Here is a 26,353-nt window from a genome sequence, read left to right as displayed (position 1 = left end):
CTCCTGCATCCAATTTTAAAGCATAATATAGAATCGTAGAATTTTGGTTGAGAATTAAAAAACAAATTTACAATTATCCGCACAAATTGTTCCTGTAAGACAAGTGTTGTGTGATTAGAATTGGTGTAAATAGTATCTGAAGTAATTTAGTGCGTCAATTTTCAAGATGCGATTTTTTGTTCTAAAATGATGCAGTAAGCTTTACTGATGCCTTTTTATATAACTTGGCCTGGAATTCAAGCTTTATTTTGAAAAATATTGATTGTTGAAAAATACATGCAAAATTGAAAAAATTATAAGGGGTAAGCCCAGCATTTTTATCAAATTTTGGTCAATTTTCAAGATGCGATGTTATGTTCTAAAATGATGTGGTAAGCTTTACTGATGCCTGTTTATTTAACTTGGCCTAGAATTGAAGCTTTATTGTGAAAAAGATTGTTGAAAAATATGTCCAAAATTGAACAAATCATAAGGGGTAAGTCCAGCATTTTTTTCAAATTTTGGTCAATTTTCAAGATGTAATTTTATCTTCTAAAATGATGCAGTAGGCTCTACTGATATAACTTGGAACTTGATCCATGCGAAGGTCTTGAAACACAGACTACAGTCCCACAGGCCATAGAGCATATCAAGTTATTGTGATTTTGTACTCTTTCAAACCTTACAAACAATCTGAAAAATCAAGATTTCTTGGTAATATTAGTTTTTTTATTTATTATTCTTCCACTTTGAATGACTTTATACACGACTAATAAAGGCATCCTCAAAAAAATAGTCAAGATTGGAAAATGAAATTCACTTGAAGGAAGTTCTGATGGCTTAATTATGCCTTATTTGTCAGATCATTAAAAAGAGTTATCTACTTCTTTACTCATCAAAGATTAAATATTTATACAGAATAATATTACAATGTACATGCTATAATGGAATAGAGCATACTAGTTTTTGAAAAAGCAGAAAGAAGTCTGGGAAAAGACTAATATTCTAAGAATACCAAAGTATTATATAGATCACAATTTTTTTTTATTGTGTACATTGTTGTGTGCCAGCAGCCAATTTTCACAAAAACGCTAGGATTAATCATATCTCGAGTTAGGGCAAGTAATGAAGTCCGAAGCAATGGTTCTGCTGATTCTGCTTTTAGTCAACAAAGCCCAGCCGAGACAATTACCAGAGTAATAGAACTCAAGACAAGCAACTATAGAGGGCGCTAGACCCCAAGCCACTCAGAGTAGGTCCATGTGCTCATTGTCAAAACCAATGACTGGGCCTACAACACAGAAAATACTGAGCTTAGTTGTCCATATCTAGTGTGTACGCCCTCTATGTCAGCTGTGGACATAGAGTATCAATACCATGTGACATGCATGAATGTAAAAAAAACATTTTAGCCAATGGGAAAGCTGAAATTTGGCACACAGCTCAAACAGCAGTGTGCTTTTTTTTTCCTCAAAGCAAAAACTGTCCAGAATGCATCAATTGAACAGGTTCTACACAATGGTAAAAACACACACATTTCATAGAGCTGCATTAAAAGTAGTTTAGCAATTGGGTCCTGAACCAAATGTCATGGTGCTGCTTACCATGGATTTCAACGCTTACCAGATTCTTGCAGTAAGCAGTGCTATGAACCTGGCCCAAGAACCACATCAACGCACAAGGTCTATACTAAGAGATCACTGTTTACCGCTTACTGTGAGTAGTATGAACTAGAAGTGTACAGGGGTACCAGTCAAGAAACCTCTGCGAAACTCAAGAAAAGGCAGATTAATATAAAATAAAAAGCACCATCGAATGAGTGCATAGCGAATCAACGTCGTCAATTACAAATCCACATGTCTATCCGTTCATCACCATGGTAACTGATGAAACAAAAAGGTTACTTTTACAAATAAGGTTAAAGGCAGTGGACACTATTGGTAATTGTCAAAGACTAGCCTTCACAGTTGGTGTATCTCAACATATGCATAAAATAACAAACCTGTGAAAATTTGAGCTCAATCGGTCATCGAAGTTGCGAGATAATAATGAAAGAAAAAAACACCCTTGTCATACGAAGTTGTGTGCGTTTACATGGTTGATTTAGAGACCTCAAATTCTAAACTTGAGGTCTCTAAATCAAGTTCGTGGAAAATTACTTCTTTCTCAAAAACTATGGCACTTCAGAGGGAGCCGTTTCTCACAATGTTTCATACCATCAACCTCTCCCCATTACTCGTCACCAAGAAAGGTTTTATGCTAATAATTATTTTGAGTAATTACCAATAGTGTCCACTGCCTTTAAAGGCACTGGACCATAATGGTAATTGCTCAAAATAATTGTTAGCATTAAAACTTACTTGGTAACAATCAATGGAGAGCTGTTGATAGAACAAAACATTGTGAGAAACGGCTCCCTCTGAAGCAATGTAGTTTTTGAGAAAGAGGAAGTAGTTTTCCACAAATTTCTCACAAAACATTGTGAGAAACGGCTCCCTCTGAAGTAATGTAGTTTTTGAGAAAGAGGAAGTAGTTTTCCACGATTTCGATTTTGAGACCTCAGAATTAGATTATGAGGTCCCGAAATAAAGCATCTTAAAGCACACAACTTCGTGTGACAAGGATGTTTTTTCTTCCATTATTATCTCACAACTTTGATGACCAATTGAGTTCAAATTTTCACAGGTTTGTTTTTTATGCATATGCTGAGATTCACAAAGTGAGAAGACTGGTCTTTGACAATTACCATTAGTGTCCAGTGTCTTTAAACAATTTCCAAATATACACCAAATATACAAGGGAATTCTAATCTCTAGGGAAAGTTTTCCAAAACTTTTGATTGTTCATTCGTTTAGTATACAGCTTAACTCTCTGGTTACATAAATTAAATAGCAAGAAGGAAGTATACTTGAATAACCTTAAATGTTTCTAATTTGGCGGGTGGGTCTGGACTTTTATAAAGACTACAGAACCCATTTATTGTGCATATTCTTACTTTTTTTTAACATGCATACACATGTTGAACAAAAGGATATACAAATATTTATTTGCAATTTTTGATGGTTAAGTTTGGTTTCAATCAAGAAATATCCAAATTACTGGTTACAAAGCAGGTGAGAAACACTTTTCATTAAACCTATTTCGTTAAGGAGTACATGTTTATTTTTAAAAAGAAACGAAAAACCACACACACATACACTTCTGGAACTGAACCCTTAAAAAACATTACAGCTATTTTGTCATATTGGTCTAGTGAAATTAAGATGGTACAACATCAGTTTCGAGACGAGTACATTAAATTCAAATTGTCAAGAAAAATACCACACAAAACATTTATTAGGTGCCAACTTTGTTTGTGATAAAGATTAAAAGTGTCCCGACCAGGATTCGAACCCACATCCCAATGAACCACCAGAACTCAAGTCCGATGCTCCTATCTGCTTGGCCACGATACCCCCACAATAAATTTCTACTTCAAAACCTTCCCATCTTATTGTTAAAAGAGCTTAAAGAAATCTCCCTGAGACTGACACAATGGGTGCGTTTGATTAGCTTCCCTGGTTTACCTTGATCTGCCCCATGCATTGAAATGGCTTTGACGTTATTCCAGGGGCTCACCCGGGTCAGCCCTTAGTGACTTGCTTGTGGAACAGGTCACCTTGGGGCTGGCCTGAGGTGCATGACGTCACCAAGAGAGGGTGAGTGATCGTTCGATTCTTGTCAGGGGCTCACCCGTGTGAGCACTGCAGGGTCGACACAGGGAACCTAATCGAACACACCCTATATATCTCAAGATTTGGGTTTGTGTCAAATTTATTAGTTTTTTTTCTTTTTACGGTATAACTTTGGTTAAGAAAGTGTAATTTCATTCACTTCCTCCACTTATTTTTTTTACAAGAATAGAGTAAAACTTATGCCATGGAACAATACAAAATAAAAACGGGGAAAAAAGAGTGACATAACATTTCAATGAAGAAACAGGAGGGAGGAGGGGGGGGGGGGGAAGGGCAATACATTTTGAGTTTTAAAGGTTTTTACACCAACCATTTCTATCCATGAAAAATATCAATACTAAAAACGAAAACAAACAAAAAGACAAATTTTCAAAATTTGTTTGCTGTATATTTTTTTACTCTAGCCCGACATGGAAGCCAATAGCTAAAGAGTAAGAAATAAACATAATTGGTTACATAGACTAGCTCTAAAACCCCTCCCCTTGAAAAAAAAAACAATAACAAAAACAAAACACAATAACAAAAAAAGCTTTAAAAATACAACGGTGCACCTTTTATTGCTGTGAGACATGATGTAGACAGGCTTGGAATCACAGTAGAACGCAGTTATCGTCTTTCTTTTGCGTTCCCCTTTCGTTCTTCTCAATAATTTGGAGAACTGTCTTGAAGATATCCACTACGCTCTGAAATGGATTACGAAACAGACAGACAAAATGATGTTAAAGGCAGTGGACACTGATGGTAATTACTCAAAATAATTGTTAGCATAAAAAAACACTTGGTAACAAGCAATGGATGGAGAGCTGTTGATTGTATTAAACATTGTGAGAATGTCTCCCTCTGAACTAACGTAGATTTCGAAAAAGAAGTAATTTTCTACGAATTTGATTTTGAGACCTCAGAATTAGATTTTGAGGTTCTGAAATCAAGCATCTGAAAGCACACACTACTTCTTGTGACAAGATGTTTTTCTTCCATTATTATTATCTCGCAACATCAACGACCAATTAAGTTCAAATTTTCAAAGGTTTGTTATTTTGTGCATGTGATATGATACACCAAGTGATAAGACTGGTCTTCGACAATTACCAAGTGTAGAGTGCCTTTAAGAGGAACAGATTGTAACGCAGGCCTGTAGCCTTCGTTTTTGAATGGGCAAGGGCACCAAGGTATGTTCTCCTTGGTAAAGGGCACCCTATGAGGAAATTGAAAATTTCTACTGGAGCACATCAAGGGCACCAAGGCAATGACCTGGGGGAATGGAGGCAATCGCCTTCGTCACCTCCTTGAAGTATCAGGCCTTGAGTCTCACCTCGTTTTGTTTTGCTGATGATTCTATAAAGTCTGCGTTCCAAGACTGTGCAAGCTCCTTCCCTTCCGCTGTTGAAATAACTCTGAAAAAAAATAAAAAATAAAATACAACATTAATTGATCACAGCGGGGGTAATTTACATGTACATGTATACAAACTTAGGGTTTTAACCTTTCACCGATGTGCAACAAATCACCTATCCCTACTCCTACAGTCCTTATAAATCAATAGGCAAATCACAATTTTGTTTCTTCGTTTTTCATCTGGTTTTTTTTTTCATTGTAAAAGTCAAGCGAGGGCGCTCTTTTCACTGGCCAGCAAGTTCTGGTGGGTGACTGCAGTCGAATGAGCCTGAACATCTGACGTCACACTTTGAGGCTAGTGAATTACAGAGATCTGCTATTATCCCATATGTACATAATCATGTTTGACCTCGCATCATTTGACTAGATTTGTAGATGTCATTTGACAGTAGCATAGTTTAGAGTTAAGCCAGCTAGTACAATTGGATCAACTTGAGGTCGGAAGGAACAAAGTCTGATCCTTTTTGGCGTTTTGACAATCAGTATTCATTAATCGCTTTTGAAGATGGGAACGTGACTAATTTAAAATTGATTACTAAGTAAGGCTTTGAAGTATAGCAGAGCCAAAATTGACATCATTAAAATAACAATAATTGTGGCTTCTTTCTGTTCTTCGTAAATGTTTTCTGCGGTGGTAGAACATAAAGCAAGACAAGTTCTCAAAAGAACATAATCTACCCAGCAAGTACATACACATATGGTGTTACTGTAAACATTATATATTGATACCTCATCATGCAATGCCTCACATCCCATGTACTATTAAAACCAATTATTGAAATCCAAACTAGTGAATCAGGAATAAAGATGTCATTTTCTTAATGGGCCAGCTCTAAGAAACCACACCCACACACGTTTTCATCAAACTAAGAGACTAAGTGTTGATCGTCTGGACTGGGTGGCTAAGGGGGGACTGGGCGACTAGACGCCTAGATGATGGATGCGGCCCAAATTAATGATGATAGATCATAGATGATAGAGTACTTTTCCTTAAAAAATAAACAAAATCTCTTGAGAATTGCGGGTGTCTAAAGTGGCTCCTCCTTGCCCTTTTTTTTTTTAAAAAGAGAACTTTGTATAAATAAATAAATAAATAAATCAGTAGAACGAACCTCTCCATATGTAGATCTTTCTTGTTTCCGACTAGAACCACTGGAACACTGTGGAGAAGATAATGACAAATTATTCAAAACAAAATGTCAACCCATGATGATATCTTTTAATTTAAACGGCTTTGCCTTGACGCCTTCTTAGAGGTAAACCGATGACGAAATAATGCAAAGGCACTGATGAGTATACGTGCATCGCACAGGGTTGGCCAATGAATAATAAACTGTCTTTTTACCTTCCAGGCAAGAGCACCTGACTCAGAAGACGTCACGTGCGAAAGGACACTCGGACCAATCTAGTAATTGAACTTTATGGATACACTTTCACGTGGGATCTTTCCAGACCTAAAACCTCTTCAGTGTGATTAATCACCCCTGACCATTCAAACACGGAAGGCCCATTTCTGTACTTGCTGTGACAACCTTGTTTATTTATTTGTCAATATCACCAGTGTGGCATGGCCAAGAAGGTGAAGGGGTTTGCCCAAGTGTTTTCTTGTTGTTTTTTTATAGATTTGTGCGTGGTGCGTACACAAGGTGCGCATTTGTACCCTTGTGTTTTGGTGACGTTGCCCTGGTTTACTATAGTCTTCAAGTACACCAGCACCATGCGCTTAGAAACGTAGAATTAAACGCGGTAACAATATATTTTTATTATTATTTAAAAATATTCAGTTGTTTGACTTCACTGATGGCGACCAATGAAAAGGGGTGTACATGTATCCTTGGCAATATATTGAGCTTCACTTACTTTACATTTCCGGTTGTGTCGAGTAACTTCTCATATATGATTTTTACAACATCAAAACTGTTAGGAAAAAAAAGGAACAAGTTATTTAAAATAAGTTCATTAATGTTGTACTCAATACTCTAAAAAGGGAAAATACTTTTTGTATCGATAACATCTTTCAGCATTAAGTTAAAAAAGAAAATCCTCTCTCCATATTTCTTCATCTTCCGTGTGGACTTTTCTCTTTACTTTTAACTTTTAACTCCATGTTGTGTTAATATGAATGCTATCAGAACTTCTATATTGTTATTGTTCATCATTGTAGGGTGTTCCGGCCGAGTGGATAAGAGCACCGAACTCAAGCTCTGATGCTTCTGTTCAGCAGAGTGTGAGTTTGAATCCCGGTCATGACACTTGTGTCCCTGAGCAAGACACTTAACTATAATTGCTTCTCTCCACCCAGGGGTAAATGGGTACCTGTGAGGGCAGAGATGGTTCTTGTGATTGATTTAGCTTAGTGTGCTACATATTTGGCAGCACAGGCTGTATACTCCCCAGGGAGCTGAGATGGTCTAAGGAATGAAAAGGCCCAGTGATCAGGGTTCTAATGTTGGAAGCGCTTTGAGAAGCCCTCGGGTGTGGCCAAAAAGATGCATCTACAAAACCCTTTTATTCAGACCTTGCTTCATCTTTTCCTTCAACGATTACCTTTTCTGTGACGTCACAGTGTAGACGAGGACATATCCATGTATCGTGACAGTGAGGGATTGTGGGAAGATGGAATACTCATCGTGACCAGCCGTGTCTACTATCTTCAGCTTGAACTCTTGATTCCCAAGTCTTAACATCTTTTCAAATGCTTTAGGAAAAATAAACAACAAAACAAAGCAGTTAATCATGTACCATGTACCATGTGGTGAATGTATACACATCTTAAAGGAACACGTTGCCTTGGATCGGTCGAGTTGGTCTTTGAACAGCGTTTGTAACCGTTTTTTATAAAATGCATATGGGTAGAAAGATGTTGTAAAAGTAGAATACAATGATCCACACAAACATGCCTCGAAATTGCGTGGTTTTCATTTTACCTCGTCGACTAACACGTCGGCCATTTATGGGGGTCAAAATTTTGACTCCCATAAATGGCCGACCGTGTTAGTTCGCACAGTAGAAGGAAAACCTTGCAATTTCGAGGCAAACTTGTGTGGATCATTGTATTCTACTTTTAAAACATCTTTCCAACCATATGCATTATATACAAAACGGTTACAAACGCTTTTGTTTTGACCAACTCGTCCGATCCAAGGCAACGTGTTCCTTTAAAGTCAACCCTCCCAATTTATGACCGCTCATGTCATCCACTGTGGTTTTTATTGACAAATTAGATAAACTATGCCAGCCTGCAATGTTATGTAATGTGGTAAATGCATGTACACAGTTTAAAGTCAACCCTCCTACTGTCTGACCATTCAATTTTATTCACTCTGGGTTTTATATGATAGATGCACTATGCCAGCCTGCGATAAGATATCATGTGGTGATTGTTACATAGTTCAAAGTCAACCCTCTTACTGTCTAACCATTTAATATCATCAATAGTTGTTTTGAATGATACCCTTACAAGGTGCTAAATAATTGGGTCTCAAAATTCATCACTGCAATTACCTATCTTTCTGATAGTTTGTATATACTCAGCATCTTGAGTACCTTGTTTGGTAGACACATGCGCTATATAAGACTTCGATATTATTATTATTATTACATAATTTACAATTACAAAATGTATGCCAGTGTAATGTGTTATAAATATTATGATATGCATTACATAGTTACCATGGTTACACATATGTAAATAGGATGGTTCTGTTCACAGTTGTGCCACCATTGACCATAAAATTCTGTTCGCACTCAATCAAATTGCAGGCCTGGAGGTTCATCTTGGAAAGGGCAAGGCCGCTTTCATTTTGCAACTACACGTAGGGCACTTCCATTGGGAAATCTAAAAGTCATTGGGAGACTTTTTGAAGGGGCACCAAGGCCAAGACCAGGGGCAACAGAGGCTATATGGCTTTCCTGACCTGCGTGGTGGGCCATACTTTTGACCGCGTGAGGGCGCTCTCAATCACTTCCGGGGGTATATTCATTCATACCCAAAACAGTTCTTACAGGCTGGAACACATACATGTACAACACAGACATCTAATCAATCACGGACATAGTTGCGATAACGTAACCCTCCTCCCGACGGCCTCCAGGCCGGAGGGTTACGAAGCATCCGCAATCTGTGCAGGGCGAAGTGGTTAACTGTGCCCGCTAATGTTCGTTTATTACAAGCGTGTACAGTTTTTGCCGTGCATAGATCGGAACGTTGGTTGTGTGTGACCGCGCAACACCAATGGTCTTGGAACCAAGACTACGACTGCACAGTTACCAGGATACACAATGCACCACACGTAGCGCTGAGTCGTTGACCCCGTGACGTGCACACACAGCCGAAGCTCCGCCCCCCCTCAGATTCAAATTTTCAACCTGGGACATTTTTTACTCTTTCGCTCCAGGATCTGGTAAGTTTTTGTCATTTTTCTTCAAATTATTTCCTCAATGGTGTTTTGAGTAATATGGTAGGATTCATTAGACATTGAGTATCAAGTACGTGTTCCTAGAATTTGTGTCATGATTTTCCAAAGTGGTAAAAATGGAGCAATCTGCTGATTAGCTGTCGAAATTGTACGTTTTTAACCATTTCACACTGCACAGATTGCGAATGCTTCGTAACCCTACGGCCTGGCGGCCGTCGGGAGGAGGGTTACGTTATCGCAACTATCATGGACAATAAGACATTTCAAGGAGCCATTATAATCCAACTCTAAAGCAACTATAATTATTCACTTACTGTTTTCAATGGTAGGGTCGTAGGCATCCACAAATTGGTTCTCAACAAATTGAATTGTCAGCGATGATTTGCCTGAAGAAAGAGACAAGACAAAGACATTATAATAAAACAAAATCTCATTTTTATTCCAGACTGTATGCCTATCTTAGAAAGGGAAAAGTTTCCGTATGACGCCACCACTTTTTCATTCGATATGAAATAATATAGTATCTAATTTACCTCAATGAGATATCCCTTTTTGTAAAAATGAGTGAAAAAGTGTTGGCGCCATACGGAAAGTTATCCTTAGAAAGTTCTTGTACCTGGAGGGGGCTAGCTTGCCGGGGCGACTTTGCAGGGGCCGACTTTGTTGGGGGCAACTTTGCCGGGGGCAAGATGACTGGCATTTGTTTTGAATTTTTGCGATGTTTACCAGTTTACAAAATCTAGACATTTGACTTTTCAGAAGTTGTTAGTCGTAGTAAAACATAAAGCTTTAAAACTAAAGTCAAACCATTACAGATTTCTACATACCTAGCAAATTTTGCCTATTTATTTTATAATTTCTGAATGAAAACTTTCAAATACATTGAAAGTGAAAACGTGTAGGCCTAATTTTGTTTATTTACTTTTTGACTTAAAGCCATTGGACCCTTTCGGTTCAGAAAAAAAAGAAAAAGTTCACAGATTTACAAATAACTTACAGGGTTTACAGAAGGCAATGGTGAAAGACTTCTCTTGAAATATTATTCCATGAAATGCTTTACTTTTTGAGAAAACAGCAAAACAATATAAATTTCTCGTTAACGAGAATTACGGATTTATTTTAAACGCGCGGAAACAAGGGTGGGTTTTTCCGTTGTTTTCTCCCGACTCCGATGACCGATTGAGCCTAAGTTTTTACAGGTTTGTTATTTGATATAGAAGTTGTGGTACACAAAGTGTGGGCCTTGGACAACACTGTTTACCGAACGAAAGGGTCCAATGGCTTTAAGTTTTAACTAAATTATTGTCTTCATCCATTCATTGTATTCGATAAAAAGATGGTTCACTGCTTTGCCGACCATATAACTTTGCTTTAATTCAGATTCATTGTCAAATTGGGAAATAATATTGAAATAGGTCGAGTTGTAAACTAGTCCTCATCAGTCACAATGGGTGGTCTTCCAATGTTTACGACGTGGATGCATGGGGGAGCTGATCGATCTCAAAAACTGAAGACCGAGCAATTTTTCAAGTTCTCTATAAAAACAAAAATAAACTTAAAACTTACCAACAGATCTGAACCCCATGACAGCTATACACCGATCTTTAGGAGGTGGGGCCATTTTGAAAGTGAATATTTACTTTGGCAAGGTATAAAGAAAGCAGGACAGCGTGAAGAATGGTCGACGGGTTGTTAGAATTTTCCGTTTTTTCGTGCGACAAAACTGAAACTGTTCTAACTGTCTGGGACCCAGTAGTCAAAATGTGCGGTGATCGATTAGTCATCGCCACCTGTCCATTGATATCACTCGCCGGTACCAGTCTAGACATAAATTTCAACCTCGTGTATCCACATTTTGTTAGAGTACGCGAGTACGCTTGCTTAGCGCTGAGAACGATCACAGATCACAATCAACATGGCGGCGCCCATGTGTGTGTTGTTTCTTGAGACATCCTCCCACATGCTTTTCCTGTAGATGGCGGATCAATGGAGGACACTAATTAATATGAACGCAAGTAATTATTGATTCATTTAGTCATTGTTTTGCGACCAGGTTAAACATTTATTATTGTTTGTGATTGAATGTATTGAAATTGAATGAGATTGATATTGATTTAATAATATTTATAATAAGATGGAATTTATTAATATAATAAATGGTTTTTATTCTTTTGAAGCTCTAGTCTAGTGTTTGGTAATTGTAACTAACAGTTAACAGAAATTTTTTACGACCTGGCCCCCAAATTCCGGGTTGTTCTAAAACCCCCTCGACCCCCCTCGACCCACGTCCCCTCGACGTCCGCCACGTGTTCCAAGAATGTCAAAATTCCGAATTCATAAAATGTCGCTTTACGACCGAGTAAGAATGATGTCCCCGATTTAGAATTCACAGTGTGTGTGATCCGCGGCGCAACTTCCTTCCACGACTAGACTTAATTTCAGGTCTGAAAATGCGTGCGGTTATTTATGCATCAGCCACACAGTTGTATTACTCTACACCGATTGGGGCCCCCAAAACACATGTGGGCCATTTTGGTCGGTCGGGTCTACAACCTCGAGCTCCGCGCATAGAGCAACTAGTAGTACACAGAACGGGAGCGATCGACCGGAAATGGGTCTGCCTGATCATCACGTAATGAGTTGGCCGTAAATCGTACTCGGGCGGTAAACGCAGGTTCCAAGTTGGGATAATAATCTTATTCAGGCTCGGATCGGCCAAGAGATACGCGTGGAAGTGCCGCGGTTTTTTATCTGTACATCACAATTGCCACAGGACCGATCTCAGCAGCCAATCACGCGCAGTTTGCTTCGTGCATACCACGTGTGTATGGTTTGTCTCGTACGCTGTGTTTAATAGATGTGCGAGGCATGGTGTAGTCTACGTCAGCATACAAATGTGTGCGTGATTGGCTGAGGTTGTGAACTGTAGCAATTTCGGTGTACAGAAAAACAAATCGCAATAAATTCGAGTGGTCGAGGGGGTCGTGGGTCGAGGGGGTTTTAGAACAACCCCCAAATTCCGGCCATTTTTTTTGGGGGGGGGGCACCTGTCCTGAGGATGTTTTCAATCGATTGTGCCAGTAGGCCCCTATGAACATTTTTAAAAAAGTGGTTTTATCCCAATTGAACTATACAAATCAATTTAGTTTGCCTTCATTATAAACTAGACATGTGCACACATCCACAACTTGACGCACACTACTCTAGTTTGTAGTACCAATAATCACTGGGTCAGGTTGTCACAGTATTTTTACTTAATTAAATTGTCTCTTCTGCTTTCTTTCAGCTCTGGCCCAATCTGGGGGTGCAGAAGAAAGGGTTTGACATGTTTTGATGGAGTACAAAGTTTAAAAACATTTGTTTTTTATTACAGATATTTTCAAGAAGGCCTATACTTGAATTGAACCTGATATTTAGCCATCAAAGAAGGTACTTTTGAACTACATTCAACTAATCATGTTTGCAACCAAAAACAGCATCATGCTCACACGCACTGCAAGACACATGCTGAAGAAATGGGAGACATCATCATTCGTAATCAGCAGAGCAAAACCTTCTGGTACCAATGAATTCCCTGGGATTTCATTTGAAACTTTGGAGCGTTCTTATGGCTCACAAGCATGGCATCATCCAGTAGGAAAAGCACACACACCAAGAATGGTAAAAGCACAACCCAGATCGTCTGAGATTGTTCCGATTGAAAAGATCGTCGACGGGAGAAGCTTGAGAGTGCTTGAGGAGTTACACGATGCCTTCTCTACATCTGCCGTCTTCCAGGCTGTTAGAGAACTTGGTGGAGATTTAACTGAAGTTCATGCAGCTCAGGCTATCATCAAGCTATCTCAGATTCAAAATCAGATGGCGACCAGCATGGAGGACGATCAAGGAAATTCTACGCAACTTGTAAAAGTGACCGAAGAGAATCAACTTAGTGTTCATCGAGACAAGGAATTTGTGAAGTTGTGCCAGTTGACTCTGCGGCATGCCAGGGCGTTGGATTCAAACTCTCTTGTGAATGTCTTGAAAGCTGTGGTGGATCTCGGGATACCTCAGAGTAGTATGATGATCCAGACTCTTCTGGTGAACGCAGAACATCGACTGAACTCCTTGAACTGCGATGAATTGGCGATGTTAGCGAGCAAGCTGAACAAAATGCAACAAAATGACCAGCGTGTGACTGCATTGCTGCAGGCCATCGCTCTGCTGGTACCCACACGCATCGATACCTGCGCCAATGTCACATCGTTGAACACCCTCCTTTACACCACCGGCCAACACCTCGATAAACGCACACTCTTCCAGATGGCCATTCGTAGCATCGCCATTTTGAAAGCTAAAGCAGAAACAGACCCACAAGCAGTTGTCAGAGACACCACCAATACAATGTTCGCATTGGAATCCATAGGATACCACAATCCAGAATTTCTGAGGGAGGCGTGTGAGATTCTCACTGCGTATATCGAGCACCTACCCCCGGCCATGCTGAGGCGAGTACTAGACTCTCTGCCAAGCTGGCAGTGTTACAGTCCACGCCTCCTGGAGAAAGCCGGGGATCTGATAGCGGACAGCATCAATGAGTGGAGTTTCAACAACCTCTCCAAAATCCTTGCCTCTTACTCCGTCCAAAGGTTCCTCCATAAGAATCTCCTCAACAAACTTGCGACATCAGTTTGTGAGAGGTCTCTTGAAGGGGTGAAGTTTGGTACCCTTATCAAACTGGTCACCCCCTTTGCAAAGTTTCATCATACTCCAACGGACATTGGTGTTTTTGATCTCGTAGAGGATGCGGCGGAGTGCGAGCTTGAGGGGAGCCAGCGTGATGATCTTGGTGTTGTCTACAGACAGTTGGTGAGATTGACGGAACTGCTGGCTCAGTGTGGATCCTTCCCTCCTAGTCTGGTGACGAGAGCCCTCAGCAGACGATCTTTTGAGTCCGGGGAAGGTTTGTATTTATCCCTCTTACTGCAACCATCTTTTCTTGCTCCCTGTGTTCAGTAACATAAAACCAATATTGATTATCATAGTGGCAAAATGGGACCAGACTATTTTTCCCATTTTTACCATTTTCATATATCTCAGTTCAGCTGCTTTTAAAGCAGAGAATATTGCTCAACTTTTTTTTTCTGCTAAGCAGAAATCAGCTGGTTACCAGTTACAAGTTGCACTTGTGACATGGTAGTTTGGCTGGTAACATTATTCTGGTAAGCATAATTTTGTTATGCTGAGCTACTTTTTATGCTTCTAAAAGCAGCTCTATGAAATTGTGCCCACTGATTGTTTAAAGTTGACATTGAGTAGAATGGGAAAATAAAAATAAGGGAGCCGCACAATGATCAAATGTTTCAAAATGAAACCGTATACCCCAAAATTTCTCTATCCCTTAGACAATGCAAAATACATTGTACGTACATGTACAAATTGTTTGTAATGGTTGATGGACAGGAGATAATGTAGGGATTGCGATAACTTTTTTTAATTCATTTACGACCACCTACCTTTGGGGCATTTTTTCCCGCAGTACTTTATAAAATAAAATAAAAAACTGTTAACTTTCCTGAATCTACAAAAATAGGTAATTAAAATGTTAATCTAAACTGTTTTGGTAGTTTATTTTATACAAATAATAGTACTTGAAGTGAAGGTGTCTCTTCAGTGTATTGGAAATAATGTATTATTCATAACTCGCTGAATTAAAGGCAGTGGACACTATTGGTAATTGTCAAAGACTAGCCTTCACAGTTTGTGTATCTCAACATATGCATAAAATAACAAACCTGTGAAAATTTGAGCTCAATCGGTCATCGAAGTTTTGAGATAATAATGAAAGAAAAATAACCCTTGTCAAACGAAGTTGTGTGCTTTCAGATGCTTGATTTTGAGACCTCAATGTTTAAATCTGAGGTCTTGAAATCAAGTTCGTGGAAAATTACTTCTTTCTCGAAAACTATGGCACTTCAGAGGGAGCCGTTTCTCACAATGTTTTTTACCATCAAACTCTCCCCATTTCTCGTCACCAAAAAAAGTTTTATGCCAATAATTATTTTGAGTAAATTACCAACAGTGTCCACTGCCTTTAAACAAGAAGAAGCCTATTAATATTCCCAAAAGATTTTCTTACTCGTACAGTGTACGTGTACGTAGGCCCTACATAATGCCTTGCAGACTGACAAAAAAAAACCTGTTCAATTAAGTACATGTTTTGAATCTTAAACAGTGTTAAAGGAAATAACCTGAAGTTTGGAGACTTACAACTCAAAATATAAATTAATAAAAAATAAAAAATATAAAGAAGTTTTTAAATGGATGTCAGTTTTTTCCGTACACCAAATGTTTTACATTACACTACATGCACTAAGAGACGTGTCATTGGCAAATGGTTCACACCTGCAGATTCAAGGAGTCCTGATTTTGGTTTCTACATTTATTTACATGTAGTCAATTATGAAAATTGTAAGTTTAAATTCATATTGATAAAGCCTATATTTCATACCGCATCCACAGCCCAAGCGCCAGAAATGGATGGATAAAACTATGTATGTATTAATTATCAATAAAATTCCATACAAAATAAGAACGAAATCAAACATGAATTCAACAAATATACAGATATTAAAAGGGATCAGGGTCACTGTGGGTCGAACCACTCCATTCATAAACGATTGACCTACATTAAATGCAAGAGGTGGGTGGGCCTAATGGATACGTCTGACATACTCTAGATGACTTCAAACTGAATAAAAGAAAACACCGGCTAAACAAAATGGATGACTGGAATTGGACATTGCAAATGGTATTGATCGATGAAGTCAACCGATGAATAAACCCATTTGTTGTGGCAATGACCCTGTTTCAAGGGACTCTGAATACATCAGGATAGAGATTGAAATAGAAATTTTAGAGGGGGAAAAAAAAGTCAAATTATGGAGGAAAAAAATGAGAATTTGTACACTTGCAGAGAAAAAATAAACTCTTAAATTTGCATAGAATTAAAGACAGTGGTCACTATTGGTAATTGTCAAAGACCAGTCTTCTCACTTGGTGTATCTCAACATATGCATAAAATAACAAACCTGTGAAAATTTGAGCTCAATTGGTCGTCGAAGTTGCGAGGTAACTATGAAAGAAGAAATTACCAGTTAGTGTCCACTGCCTTAAGTATTACTTATTCAGGCCTGATATTTCATGGATGCAACGGCATGAACAAAAATAATTGCCTCTGTTGCCCCTTTTCATTGCCTTGGTGCCCCTTGAAATGTTTAAATAGAAATTGATCATTTCCCCATTGAGTTGCCCTTACTGGAGAAAACGCCTTGGTGCCTTTGCCCTTTCAAAAACAAAGCATGGCCTGAACCATTGCTTGATACTTGGTTCTTGTATAAGGGCAAGGCATCTCCACGATGGAAATATCAATTTCTACTGGAACATTTCAAGGGGCACCAAGGCAGTGACCAGGGGGCAATGAGGCAATTGACACCATTGTCTCTGTTGTTTGGCATGTAACTCACAATGTACACCTTCAAAGAGATATTTAGCCAAATATGTACCATTCACATTACCATTGATAAATATGTCATTAAAGACACTGGACCCTATTGGTAATTGTCAAAGACTAGTCTTCTCACTTCGTGTATCTCAACATATACATAAAATAGCTACCCTGTGAATTCTTTAGCTCAATCAGTCATCAAAGATTTGAGATAATAATGAAAGAAAAAACACCCTTGTCACACGAAGTTGTGTACTTTCAGATGCTTGATTTTGAGACCTCAAATTCTAAATCCGAGGTCTTGAAATCAAATTCATGGAAAATTACTTCTTTCTCAAAAACTACGTTACTTCAGAGGGAGCCGTTTCTCACAATGTGTTATACTATCGACCTCTCCCCATTACTCGTCACCAAGTAAGCTTTTATGCCAATAATTATTTTGAGTAATTACCAATAGTGTCCACTGCCTTTAAAATTACAAATTGTTATTATAAAATGAGAAGCTTGTAACACCAGTTGAACTCAAAGTCTAGTTTGTGAAAATTCTGAAAACAAACCAAGACTAATTTAAACAATTTTCTCACCACGTATGTAGCCTAAAGCTTATGTAGCTATGAATATAAATTATATGATAATTTCGGTCGTATCTTGTATGCATTGAAAGCCATGCTCACTGGAAAACTGGAGATAGCCCAGGGCTAAACAAACACCCTCAACCAAACACTTAAATGTATGGCTTTGGAAGGAAAACGTTTCACACCTCGGCTGTGATGATCTGTTTTTCACAAGATAGGACATTAGTAATTAATCGATGGTGTATTTAAATAGTAAAAATAGGCTTTAAATACAAATTAACCAAACTGGAATTCGATTTTATAGGACTAGCTTGACATTTGAAAGTCCAATTGCAAACAGCTTTGCATTTAGAATACTAGACCGGATTTGAAGATTTTAAAAGCAGCTCGAGTCTGAGGTAAAGATAAATGCATTGAAAGCCATGCTTAAATTGCCCTTAGTGGAATGTTGCAACTGTTATAGGGGAATCAGGCACTCTGTCAAGCGAGATCCAATTCCTTTCAGGGTATCCTTGAGCAAGAATTTTCTGCAATGAATACGGGTTTTAACGTCTTCCTTGCTGAAAGCATTGTATCCCAGGAGGTTAGGTACGTACAGTCTTGGTAACATTGGCAAACCTGTTACCACTGGTACAGTTACTAGCTGTGAATCAATATAAGGTACAGCAGTGTACTGTTAGTGTACGCTTACTGGCTGTGAATCAAGACAAAGTAGCATTGTTAGTGTTGGGAAAACTACTGCTGCTGCTGTTATGCTTACAGTCTTTGAATCAAGATAAGGTACAGCATAATACATAAGGGCTGACTAATTGCTCCTCAAAACTGTACAGCATAAGCAATCAATTCAACCCCCCTCCAAAACAAAATAAAAAATAAATAAATAAATAAATAAATAAATAAATAAATAAATAAATAAATAAATAAATAAATAAATAAATAAATAAATAAATAAATAAATTTAAAATGGGTCAGCCTTTTTTTGAAAACCTTTTATTCTAGATCAATGCAATCCTGTCTAAAAGTACTCTTTACTGAAGTATTTTTTCATATTTTTTCTCTCCTGTTGATCTTTGATTGTAAAGCCACCTCCCATCTACACTTCCTCCGCACCATGATCCAACTGGACAGACCGGAGCTCCTACCCCTCGGGGGACATTCCCCTAGTGATCCGGATCATCCCATACATCTGTCACATCCACTCGGAGCAGCCGACCATGCGAGTGAAGATGCAAACGCTGAAGGGATCCGCAAATTGAAGGTGTCATTGGCAGAAGTGTTCAAAGATCTGACTCAGAATACACAACTTTGCCTGGCAACCGATGTAACTGTCGGTCATGGATATACAGTAGGTAAGCGAGTGGGTGGGGGGTTGGAGTGAAGAAGTAAAACGTTTCAGGGTTAATAATAGCACCGAAACCTTTTTCTTAGTTTCATAAATATATTTCTTTTCAATTTCACAAATGGTAAAGGGAGGCGCAGATGTACAGAAAGCCTTGACTGAAATTATCCAGGACTATTTGATCAACAGAAAACAATCATTTGAATTTTGCTTAAAAAAATGATATCAGGTTTGTGAGGTACAATATTTTCATGAGAAAAATAATATTTTTTATTTGATATTGAGAACAAAGCACCACAAAAGGAGTAAACCTGAAATAGAATTATTTTTGAAATTGTTCAACTCTTGATGCTGACAATTCTTTGTACAATTCTTTGAATGAATTGATGTTCATTTTCATGTGGCTCTTATAAAGTAATTTTCTTTTTAATTCCTTGTCATTTCCAGATGTTTTAATCACAGCCAAGAAGCAAGAAGAGCAAACAATAGCAATTGACTTGACTAGGCATGCACAGTATTGTGCCAACTTCCCTGAACGACCACTCGGCAGAGAAATAATCAAGAAACGACACCTGGAGGCCTTGGGTTACACTTTTCACATGGTAATGACGTCATTCCGCTAAACACCGAACATCATCGTAAAACCCCCACACATTCAGCTGCACACACTGTATGAAAGCTTTGATCAAAACAAACAAAAGAATCACCAAAAAGATCATCAGATTTTCTGTACATTGTTTATTTACCTTCCAGCGAATCACCTAAAGCTCCTAGCAATAATAATAATAATAATAATAATAATAATAATATAATATCGAAGTCTTATATAGCGCACGTATCTACCAAACAAGGTACTCAAGGCGCTGCGTATATACAAACTTTCAGAAAGATAGGTTATTGCAGTGATGAATTTTGAGACCCAATTATTTAGCACCGTATAAGGGTTTACAAGGTGCTACGGCGCATACAGCAGCCACAGCCAGGAACACCAGGGCGAACCCCTTCTCTTTTTTAAAAGTGCACTGGGTTCTTTTACATGCGTTACACAACACATGGGACCAACGGCTTTACGTCCCATCCGAAGGACGAAGCAATGGTTAAGTGTTTTGCTTAAGGACACAAGTGCCATGGCTGGGGATTCGAACCCACACTCTGCTGATCAGAAACACCAGAGTTTGAATTTGGTGCTCCTAACCGCTCGGCCACGACACTTCCTGAAGTCTAACCCCTTAAAATTCATCAGTTTTGTTCTGCTCGATGTTTGAACTCTTCCAGAGAAAGAGAAAAACCTTCAAGCATCTAGAAAATGTTAAACAAGTCTTTATTAATGAACAGGTAGTACTCATGATGAACTTCATATGCCTGAAGAAACCTCATAAACACGAATTTTGAGGTGGCAAGATAAATATCAAACAATTTTCATGACCAGAGGGGATGTGCATTATATAGTTATAGCACATAATATATCTCTACTGTACGTGCAATTTTTTGTGTGGGATTATCTTAGCTTTGATGTGAACTAGTTAGCTGTACCCTGGGAATGCTACTTGTGTTGGTTCGATCTAGATACATCAAATACTGTTTACCCTTCGGGAAATACAGAGGCAATGTTGCTAAGTTAAAGGGCACTATTAGTAATTACTCAAAATAATTGTTGGCATAAAAACTTTCTTGGTAATGAGCAACGGAGAGCTGTTGATAGTATAAAACATTGTGAGAAACGGCTCCCTCTGAAGTAATGAAGTTTTTGAGAAAGAGGTAATTTCTCACTCAAATATAAAGACTTCCGGCCTGAAGCCTTTTTAGGCATCTGAAAGCACACAAAATTGTGCAACAAGTGTTTTTTCCTTTCATTATTCTCTTGCAACTTTGATGATCAATTGAGTCAAAATGTTTGGATGTTTGATTTTTATGAATGTTGGGATATACCAAGTGAGAATACTGGTCTTTGACAATAACCAGATGTGTCTAATGCCTTTATCCGCAATTGACTGTGGTCAGTACTAGGATGGGAGACCATTTGTTGTATCAACAAAGTTCAAGGTTCAAGGTTCAACATTATCCAATCAAAATAAAGGTCATTTAAAACCATCTTTGCTCGCATCCCTGAGGTTGTATGTCAAACTTTTGCATTTCGATTATACTTATGAAAAATCCCCAAAACTTTCATTGCGGTAGTAGAGAAGTCTCCCGATTTCTGAAAAAATCTACTCCCTGTTGGCAGAACATAAAGCAAGACATGTTCTCAAAAAGAACATAATCTATCTAACAAGTAGATACAGACATGTTGTTACCGAAAACAAAACAATGTACATACATATCCATGTACTTTGCTACCTCACCATTACATGCAATGCCTCAAACCCCATGAATCCTAACTTACCTAAAAGTTGTCTGCAAAATGAGTACTTTGGAACTGAATGACGAGGACAGCCATTTGGAGAGAATTTCTCGATGCACCTGTGGAAAAAGAACAAACTCTGATAACATGCAGTTGTGCATCCATTCATTCAACTTGAATCAATCTAAAAAGTACACTTTTCAAGAAATCTTTAATTCATTGGAAAGTTGATACTTCCTGTGTTCTTTTCCTGAGGCATGTTTGAGATGTCAGAGAAATTGAAATGAGCAAAGTTTACGGATCCAGATGTAAGAAATCAACACTTCTATCAGAGTTTTTACGTAGCCTTTGACAACCCTACTCCTTGAAGTTATTCCTACAGATTCCAGAATTTGTCTTTGAGTTGGATTCTAATTCTGTTCTAAGTCCCCCATAGATTTTCTTGTTCCCTGAAATGTCAATTTATGAGAAGAAAGGAGAAAAAACTGCACATAAAATACAGTTAAAGGCAGAGGACACTATTGGTAACTGTCAAAGACTAGCCTTCACAGTTGGTGGGTCTCAACATATGCATAAAATAACAAACCTGTGAAAATTTGAGCTCAATCGGTCATGGAACTTGCGAGATATGAATGAAAGAAAAAACATTCTTGTCACACGAAGGTGTGTGCGTTTAGATGGTTGATTTCGTGACCTCAAGTTCTAAATCTGAGGTCTCGAAATCAAATTCGTGGAAAATTACTGATTTCTCGAAAACTATGGCACTTCAGAGGGTGCCGTTTCTCAGTGTTTTATACCATCAACCTCTCCCCATTACTCACCACCAAGAAAGGTTTTATGCTAATAATTATTTTGAGTAATTACCAATAGTGTCCACTGCCTTTAAAAGTATCAAAGGATACAAGTATATTTCAGTGCTTTTCTGGGTCCTTTGGGCGTGGGGTTCGAAACCATGAACCCTGCATTTTAGAGCAGAATTCTTAACCACTTGACCAACAAAAAGGCCTGGTGACAAGAAGCAAGCAAAATCATTAGCAGTTGCTACAAAATACAACACAAGCTAAGAAATATTGCACAGTGCAATCTCCTTAAAATGCTAGATTTTTTTGTTAGAGAACATCTGTACATTCAAATTTTCTTGAGAAGACTTAGCAAAATTGTCAGCATATCAGAATTAAATCAGTAATTTTTATATTCATTTCTCAGAATGTGGGAAGGATGTTGGAATTTTAAAGTTCAGCCTCAGGGAAATTCTAAACATTGAATTGAATTCACAGACATTTTTGTTTTGCTGTTTTTTTTTTCCTTTCTGGATAGGTTCATTGCACTGAGTGGGCATCTCTAGAAACACACAAAGACAGAACAGAGTTCGTCAAACAGATTCTGGGAGTAATGCCCTGATAGTTCCAGCCAGCTATGGTTTCAGTCATCTACCAGCCTCATTATAGCACCTTGAAGAACTCCACCCGTTAAATTTTTCAGATATTGTGACAGAAAATGTCCGAAGTTAAAACTGCTAGAATAAAGAGAGATGAATTTTTCAAGAAATTGGACAGTGAAGGCCTAAAGTTGTAACGGCTAGAGTCTATAAATCATTTAGTATAAGTGTAGCTTTTCAAGATTATAAAAAAAATACAATTTGTTTTGTGAAAAAAAGTTGACCATCAGCAATAATTTATCTGAATACATTTTCTTGTAAAATCCTGAAGAAAATATAGCTGAAGACAATTTATAGTGACATTTATTCTAGAAATTGAACTTTATTGAACTTTATTCTTTACAAAAAGTTATTACAAGAAAATTACCTTACCTTGATAGATTCTTGTTGCCATGGATACAAGGTAGAACTGTTTTCCCCTTCTACCTTTATTAGAAAAGGATAAGGACGAGGATAACAAATTAATATGACATTTTTATGAAGTATTTCGCAAACCCACAACAGCTGATTTCGGTTTTTTTTTTTTACAATGTGTTTACAAGCTAGAAATAGTGCATTGTTTTCACCTTTTATCCCTTCTGACTCGCACAACGAAACAAAACATGAACACTCTTTTTGTCAACTCAACCAATCCTGTATACCTTTAATGTTTTTGAGGGGGAAAAGTAGTCCATATGTAACACTTGAATTTGTCATTAAGACCAACATTTCACCACAAGAACACTTCAAACATGTCCCGCTCCCAGTCCCTTTTAAATTGAAACCGTCATTACATTTATAACCGATCAGAAGAGTGCGGAGAGTAGAGGAAAAGTTTGCTGCAAGAAATTTTGAATAAAGGAACGGTGCAGAGAAGTGTCTTAATGCCTTTGATAATGGAATAAGAATACAATAAATAGCTTCTGTAAGCCTGTTACCGGACCAAAATAATTTGTGGTATAAGTAAAATGAGTCGTAATTGCCTGTCTATTTTTACCATAGCTGAATCTTTCTGAAAACAAACACTAAATTTTAAAAACCATAAAATGCACCTCAATCTCCTTGAAATGCATTTCTGGAAAGTGTTTGTGAAACACAAAAGTCCACAGATTTAAATTAAACTTCCACAGTTTGTGGAAAGGCTTGCCTGAAAATATTACTTGCTGAGCCGCTGCTTTGTGATGTTCAGTTTTTGTTTCTCAAAAACTTGACAACTATTGAAGCTGAAATTTCTACAGGTAAATTATAATTATTACAAACATCTTCATTCACGGTTTAGTAAGGATTCATTTTATGGCCAAAAACGTGAACTACAAAATGTACCAAAACCCTTCACAAATTTCAAAATATTCTACATATTATTGGATTGATATATTTTACCCGAAAGCGGAACCTCTTCGAGTACCTTTCACTAGGTCAATAAAACATCACCCGAGCCCTGTTCGCGTTTATCTCTAGAGGGACGCCCTCTTGCCCAAGGCAGTTGAGGAAACTTAAAGATCATTTTACTCTGTGGGTGTTTACACATAACCAGGGTTACAACGAAAAATTGAAAAAGGATGCCAAGTGTGCTGATTTTGGGAAACTATGATGTCTCGTTTACAATATATCTCTTTTACAATGTAAGAACAATATAAGCTAGACGTCCTACGGATTAAACAACCGTCATGTCCCTTAGTCTAACACTTTGCATAGCTCGATATTCCTCCTACTTTAGTAAGATTTAAAAAAGACAATCCCCTGGAAAAAATAGCCTGATTTTTTTTTTAGCCTATTAAAGGCAGTGGACACTATTGGTAATTACTCAAAATAATTATCGGCATAAAACCTCATTTGGTAACGAGTAATGGGGAGGTTGATAGTATGAAACATTGTGTGAAACGGCTCCCTCTGAAGTGGCGTAGTTGTTGAGAAAAGTAATTTTCCAAGAATTTGATTTCGAGACCTCACGTTTAGAACTTGAGGTCTCGAAATCAAGCATCTGAAAGCACACAACTTTATGTGATAAGGGTGTTTTTTTCTCTCATTATTGTCTCGCAACTTTGACGACCAAGTGAGCTGAAATTTCCACAGGTTTGTTTTTTTATGCATATGTTGAGATACACCAAGTGTGGCCTTTGGCAATCATCAATAGTGTCGACTGTCTTTAAAGCATCCACAATATGACATGTTTAGGTCAGCCCTTTTAGTCGATTAAGTTTTACTATTTTTCCCCAAGGATCAAATTATAGTGTATGTTTATAACTAATGAGTAAACTTTCGTAAAGCTCAACTTTATTTGAAAATAAAATACAACAATATACAACCTAATAACGGTTTCGTACCAATGTGGGTTTCTTAGCTAAAAGTGCTCAGTGAATTTTGTTTGACACTCGTCTTAAAGGAACACGTTGCCTTGGATCGGTCGAGTTGGTCTTTGAAAAGCGTTTGAAACCGTTTTTTTATAAAATGCACATGGTTAGAAAGATGTTGTAAAAGTAGAATATATTGATCTACACAAATATGCCTCGAAATTGCGTGGTTTTCTTTTTACCTCGTCAACTAACGCGGTCGACCATTTATGGGAGTCAAAATTTTGACTCCCATAAATGGCCGACCGTGATAGTTCGCGACGTAAAAGGAAAACCATGCAATTTTGAGTGATACTTGTGTGGATCATTATATTCTACTTTTAAAACATCTTTCTCACCATATGCATTTTATAACAAACGGTTTCAAACGCTTTTAATGGACCAACTCGTCCGATCCAAGGCAACGTGTTCCTTTAATGTCTTTAAAACGAAGAGGTGCAGCATCGATAACTCGGGACTATAAGCTTTGGACTAGTCCAACGTAACAAATCCCCGCACGCTGTCTATAAAGTTTTTCCAGTTGTTGTGTTTTATCGGCATCCATCTACACACAGTGTGCTTGGTCCTTAAAGACACTGGACTATTTACATAATTACTCAAAATAAATTTCAGCATAAAACTGACTGAGAAACGAGCAGTGGGGAGATGTTGGTAGTTTACAACATTGTGAGAAACGGCTCCCTCTGAAGTGAATAACGTTGTTTTTAAAATAGTTTTTAAAAGACTTCAGGCGTGAAGCCTGTTATAAAAAAATGAATCTTAAAGCACACACATTTTTGTGTGACAAGGTTTTTTTTTCTTTCATTATTCTCCTGCAACTTCGATGACCAATTGAGTCAGCTTTTCCACAGATTTGTTATTTTATGCATTAGATGGGATACACCAAGTAAGAACAGTGGTCTTCGACAAACTTGGGGAGGTAGTGCTTTCTGCTCTACCGGCCAGGCTTCGGACTGACGATACCCAAGCCTACATCCGTTTGGACTGTAAAAGGGGTAACCCTGTTTTATCCCTAAGAGTAGGTGGCAACGGCCTCTGGACAAAATGTAGCCATCACCTTGAAGTGCCCTTCAGGCCTTGTGTGTCTGGCGACTTGCATAAAAAAAAGTTAAAAAAACAAACCAAAAAAAGTATCCGATACCTTTAAGGTTTCATCCAGTTGCTGTGTTTTATCTGCATCCATCTGCAAACAGGGAGCTTTGATCCTTAAGGAGGTGATATAGATTGTATCTTCAAACCATTGGATGGGGAGCAGCGGCCCGTGGAGCATCCTTAGATCCAGAACTTGAATTACCATGAAGCAGCGGTACCGCATTAT

The 26,353-nt window shown here is 38.0% G+C and overlaps 3 protein-coding genes across 4 annotated transcripts in view; 1 reads left to right on the top strand and 2 right to left on the bottom strand.

Annotated features, from left to right (window-relative positions):
* LOC139937701 (peroxisomal trans-2-enoyl-CoA reductase-like) overlaps nt 1-26,353 on the bottom strand; it is a 267,220-nt gene that overhangs the window by 16,196 nt on the left and 224,671 nt on the right. The gene's annotated exons all lie outside the window — the stretch shown is intronic.
* LOC139937703 (GTP-binding protein Rheb-like) lies at nt 2,295-11,260 on the bottom strand. Its single transcript, XM_071932984.1, has 7 exons — nt 11,093-11,260; nt 9,841-9,912; nt 7,656-7,806; nt 6,969-7,025; nt 6,221-6,268; nt 5,026-5,107; nt 2,295-4,396 (listed from the first exon to the last, which is right to left on the bottom strand). Exons 1-7 carry the CDS (start codon nt 11,145-11,147, stop codon nt 4,304-4,306), a joined length of 558 nt encoding a protein of 185 aa, XP_071789085.1. The 5' UTR covers nt 11,148-11,260; the 3' UTR covers nt 2,295-4,303.
* On the top strand, nt 11,404-24,858 carry LOC139937733 (FAST kinase domain-containing protein 2, mitochondrial-like). 2 transcript variants are annotated; one of them, XM_071933022.1, is made up of 5 exons: nt 11,404-11,537; nt 12,900-14,468; nt 18,670-18,936; nt 19,374-19,528; nt 22,585-24,858. In XM_071933022.1, exons 2-5 carry the CDS (start codon nt 12,983-12,985, stop codon nt 22,666-22,668), a joined length of 1,992 nt encoding a protein of 663 aa, XP_071789123.1. In that variant the 5' UTR covers nt 11,404-11,537; nt 12,900-12,982; the 3' UTR covers nt 22,669-24,858. The 2 variants fall into 2 exon arrangements, with proteins under 2 accessions (XP_071789123.1, XP_071789122.1); XM_071933021.1 differs by having other exon boundaries at nt 11,416-11,541.

This window comes from Asterias amurensis, chromosome 5 (genome assembly GCF_032118995.1).
Source record: "Asterias amurensis chromosome 5, ASM3211899v1".
Lineage (NCBI taxonomy): Eukaryota > Metazoa > Echinodermata > Asteroidea > Forcipulatida > Asteriidae > Asterias > Asterias amurensis.
The sequence above is the reverse complement of the archived record's forward strand: the minus strand, read 5'-3'. Positions and strand labels throughout refer to the sequence as shown.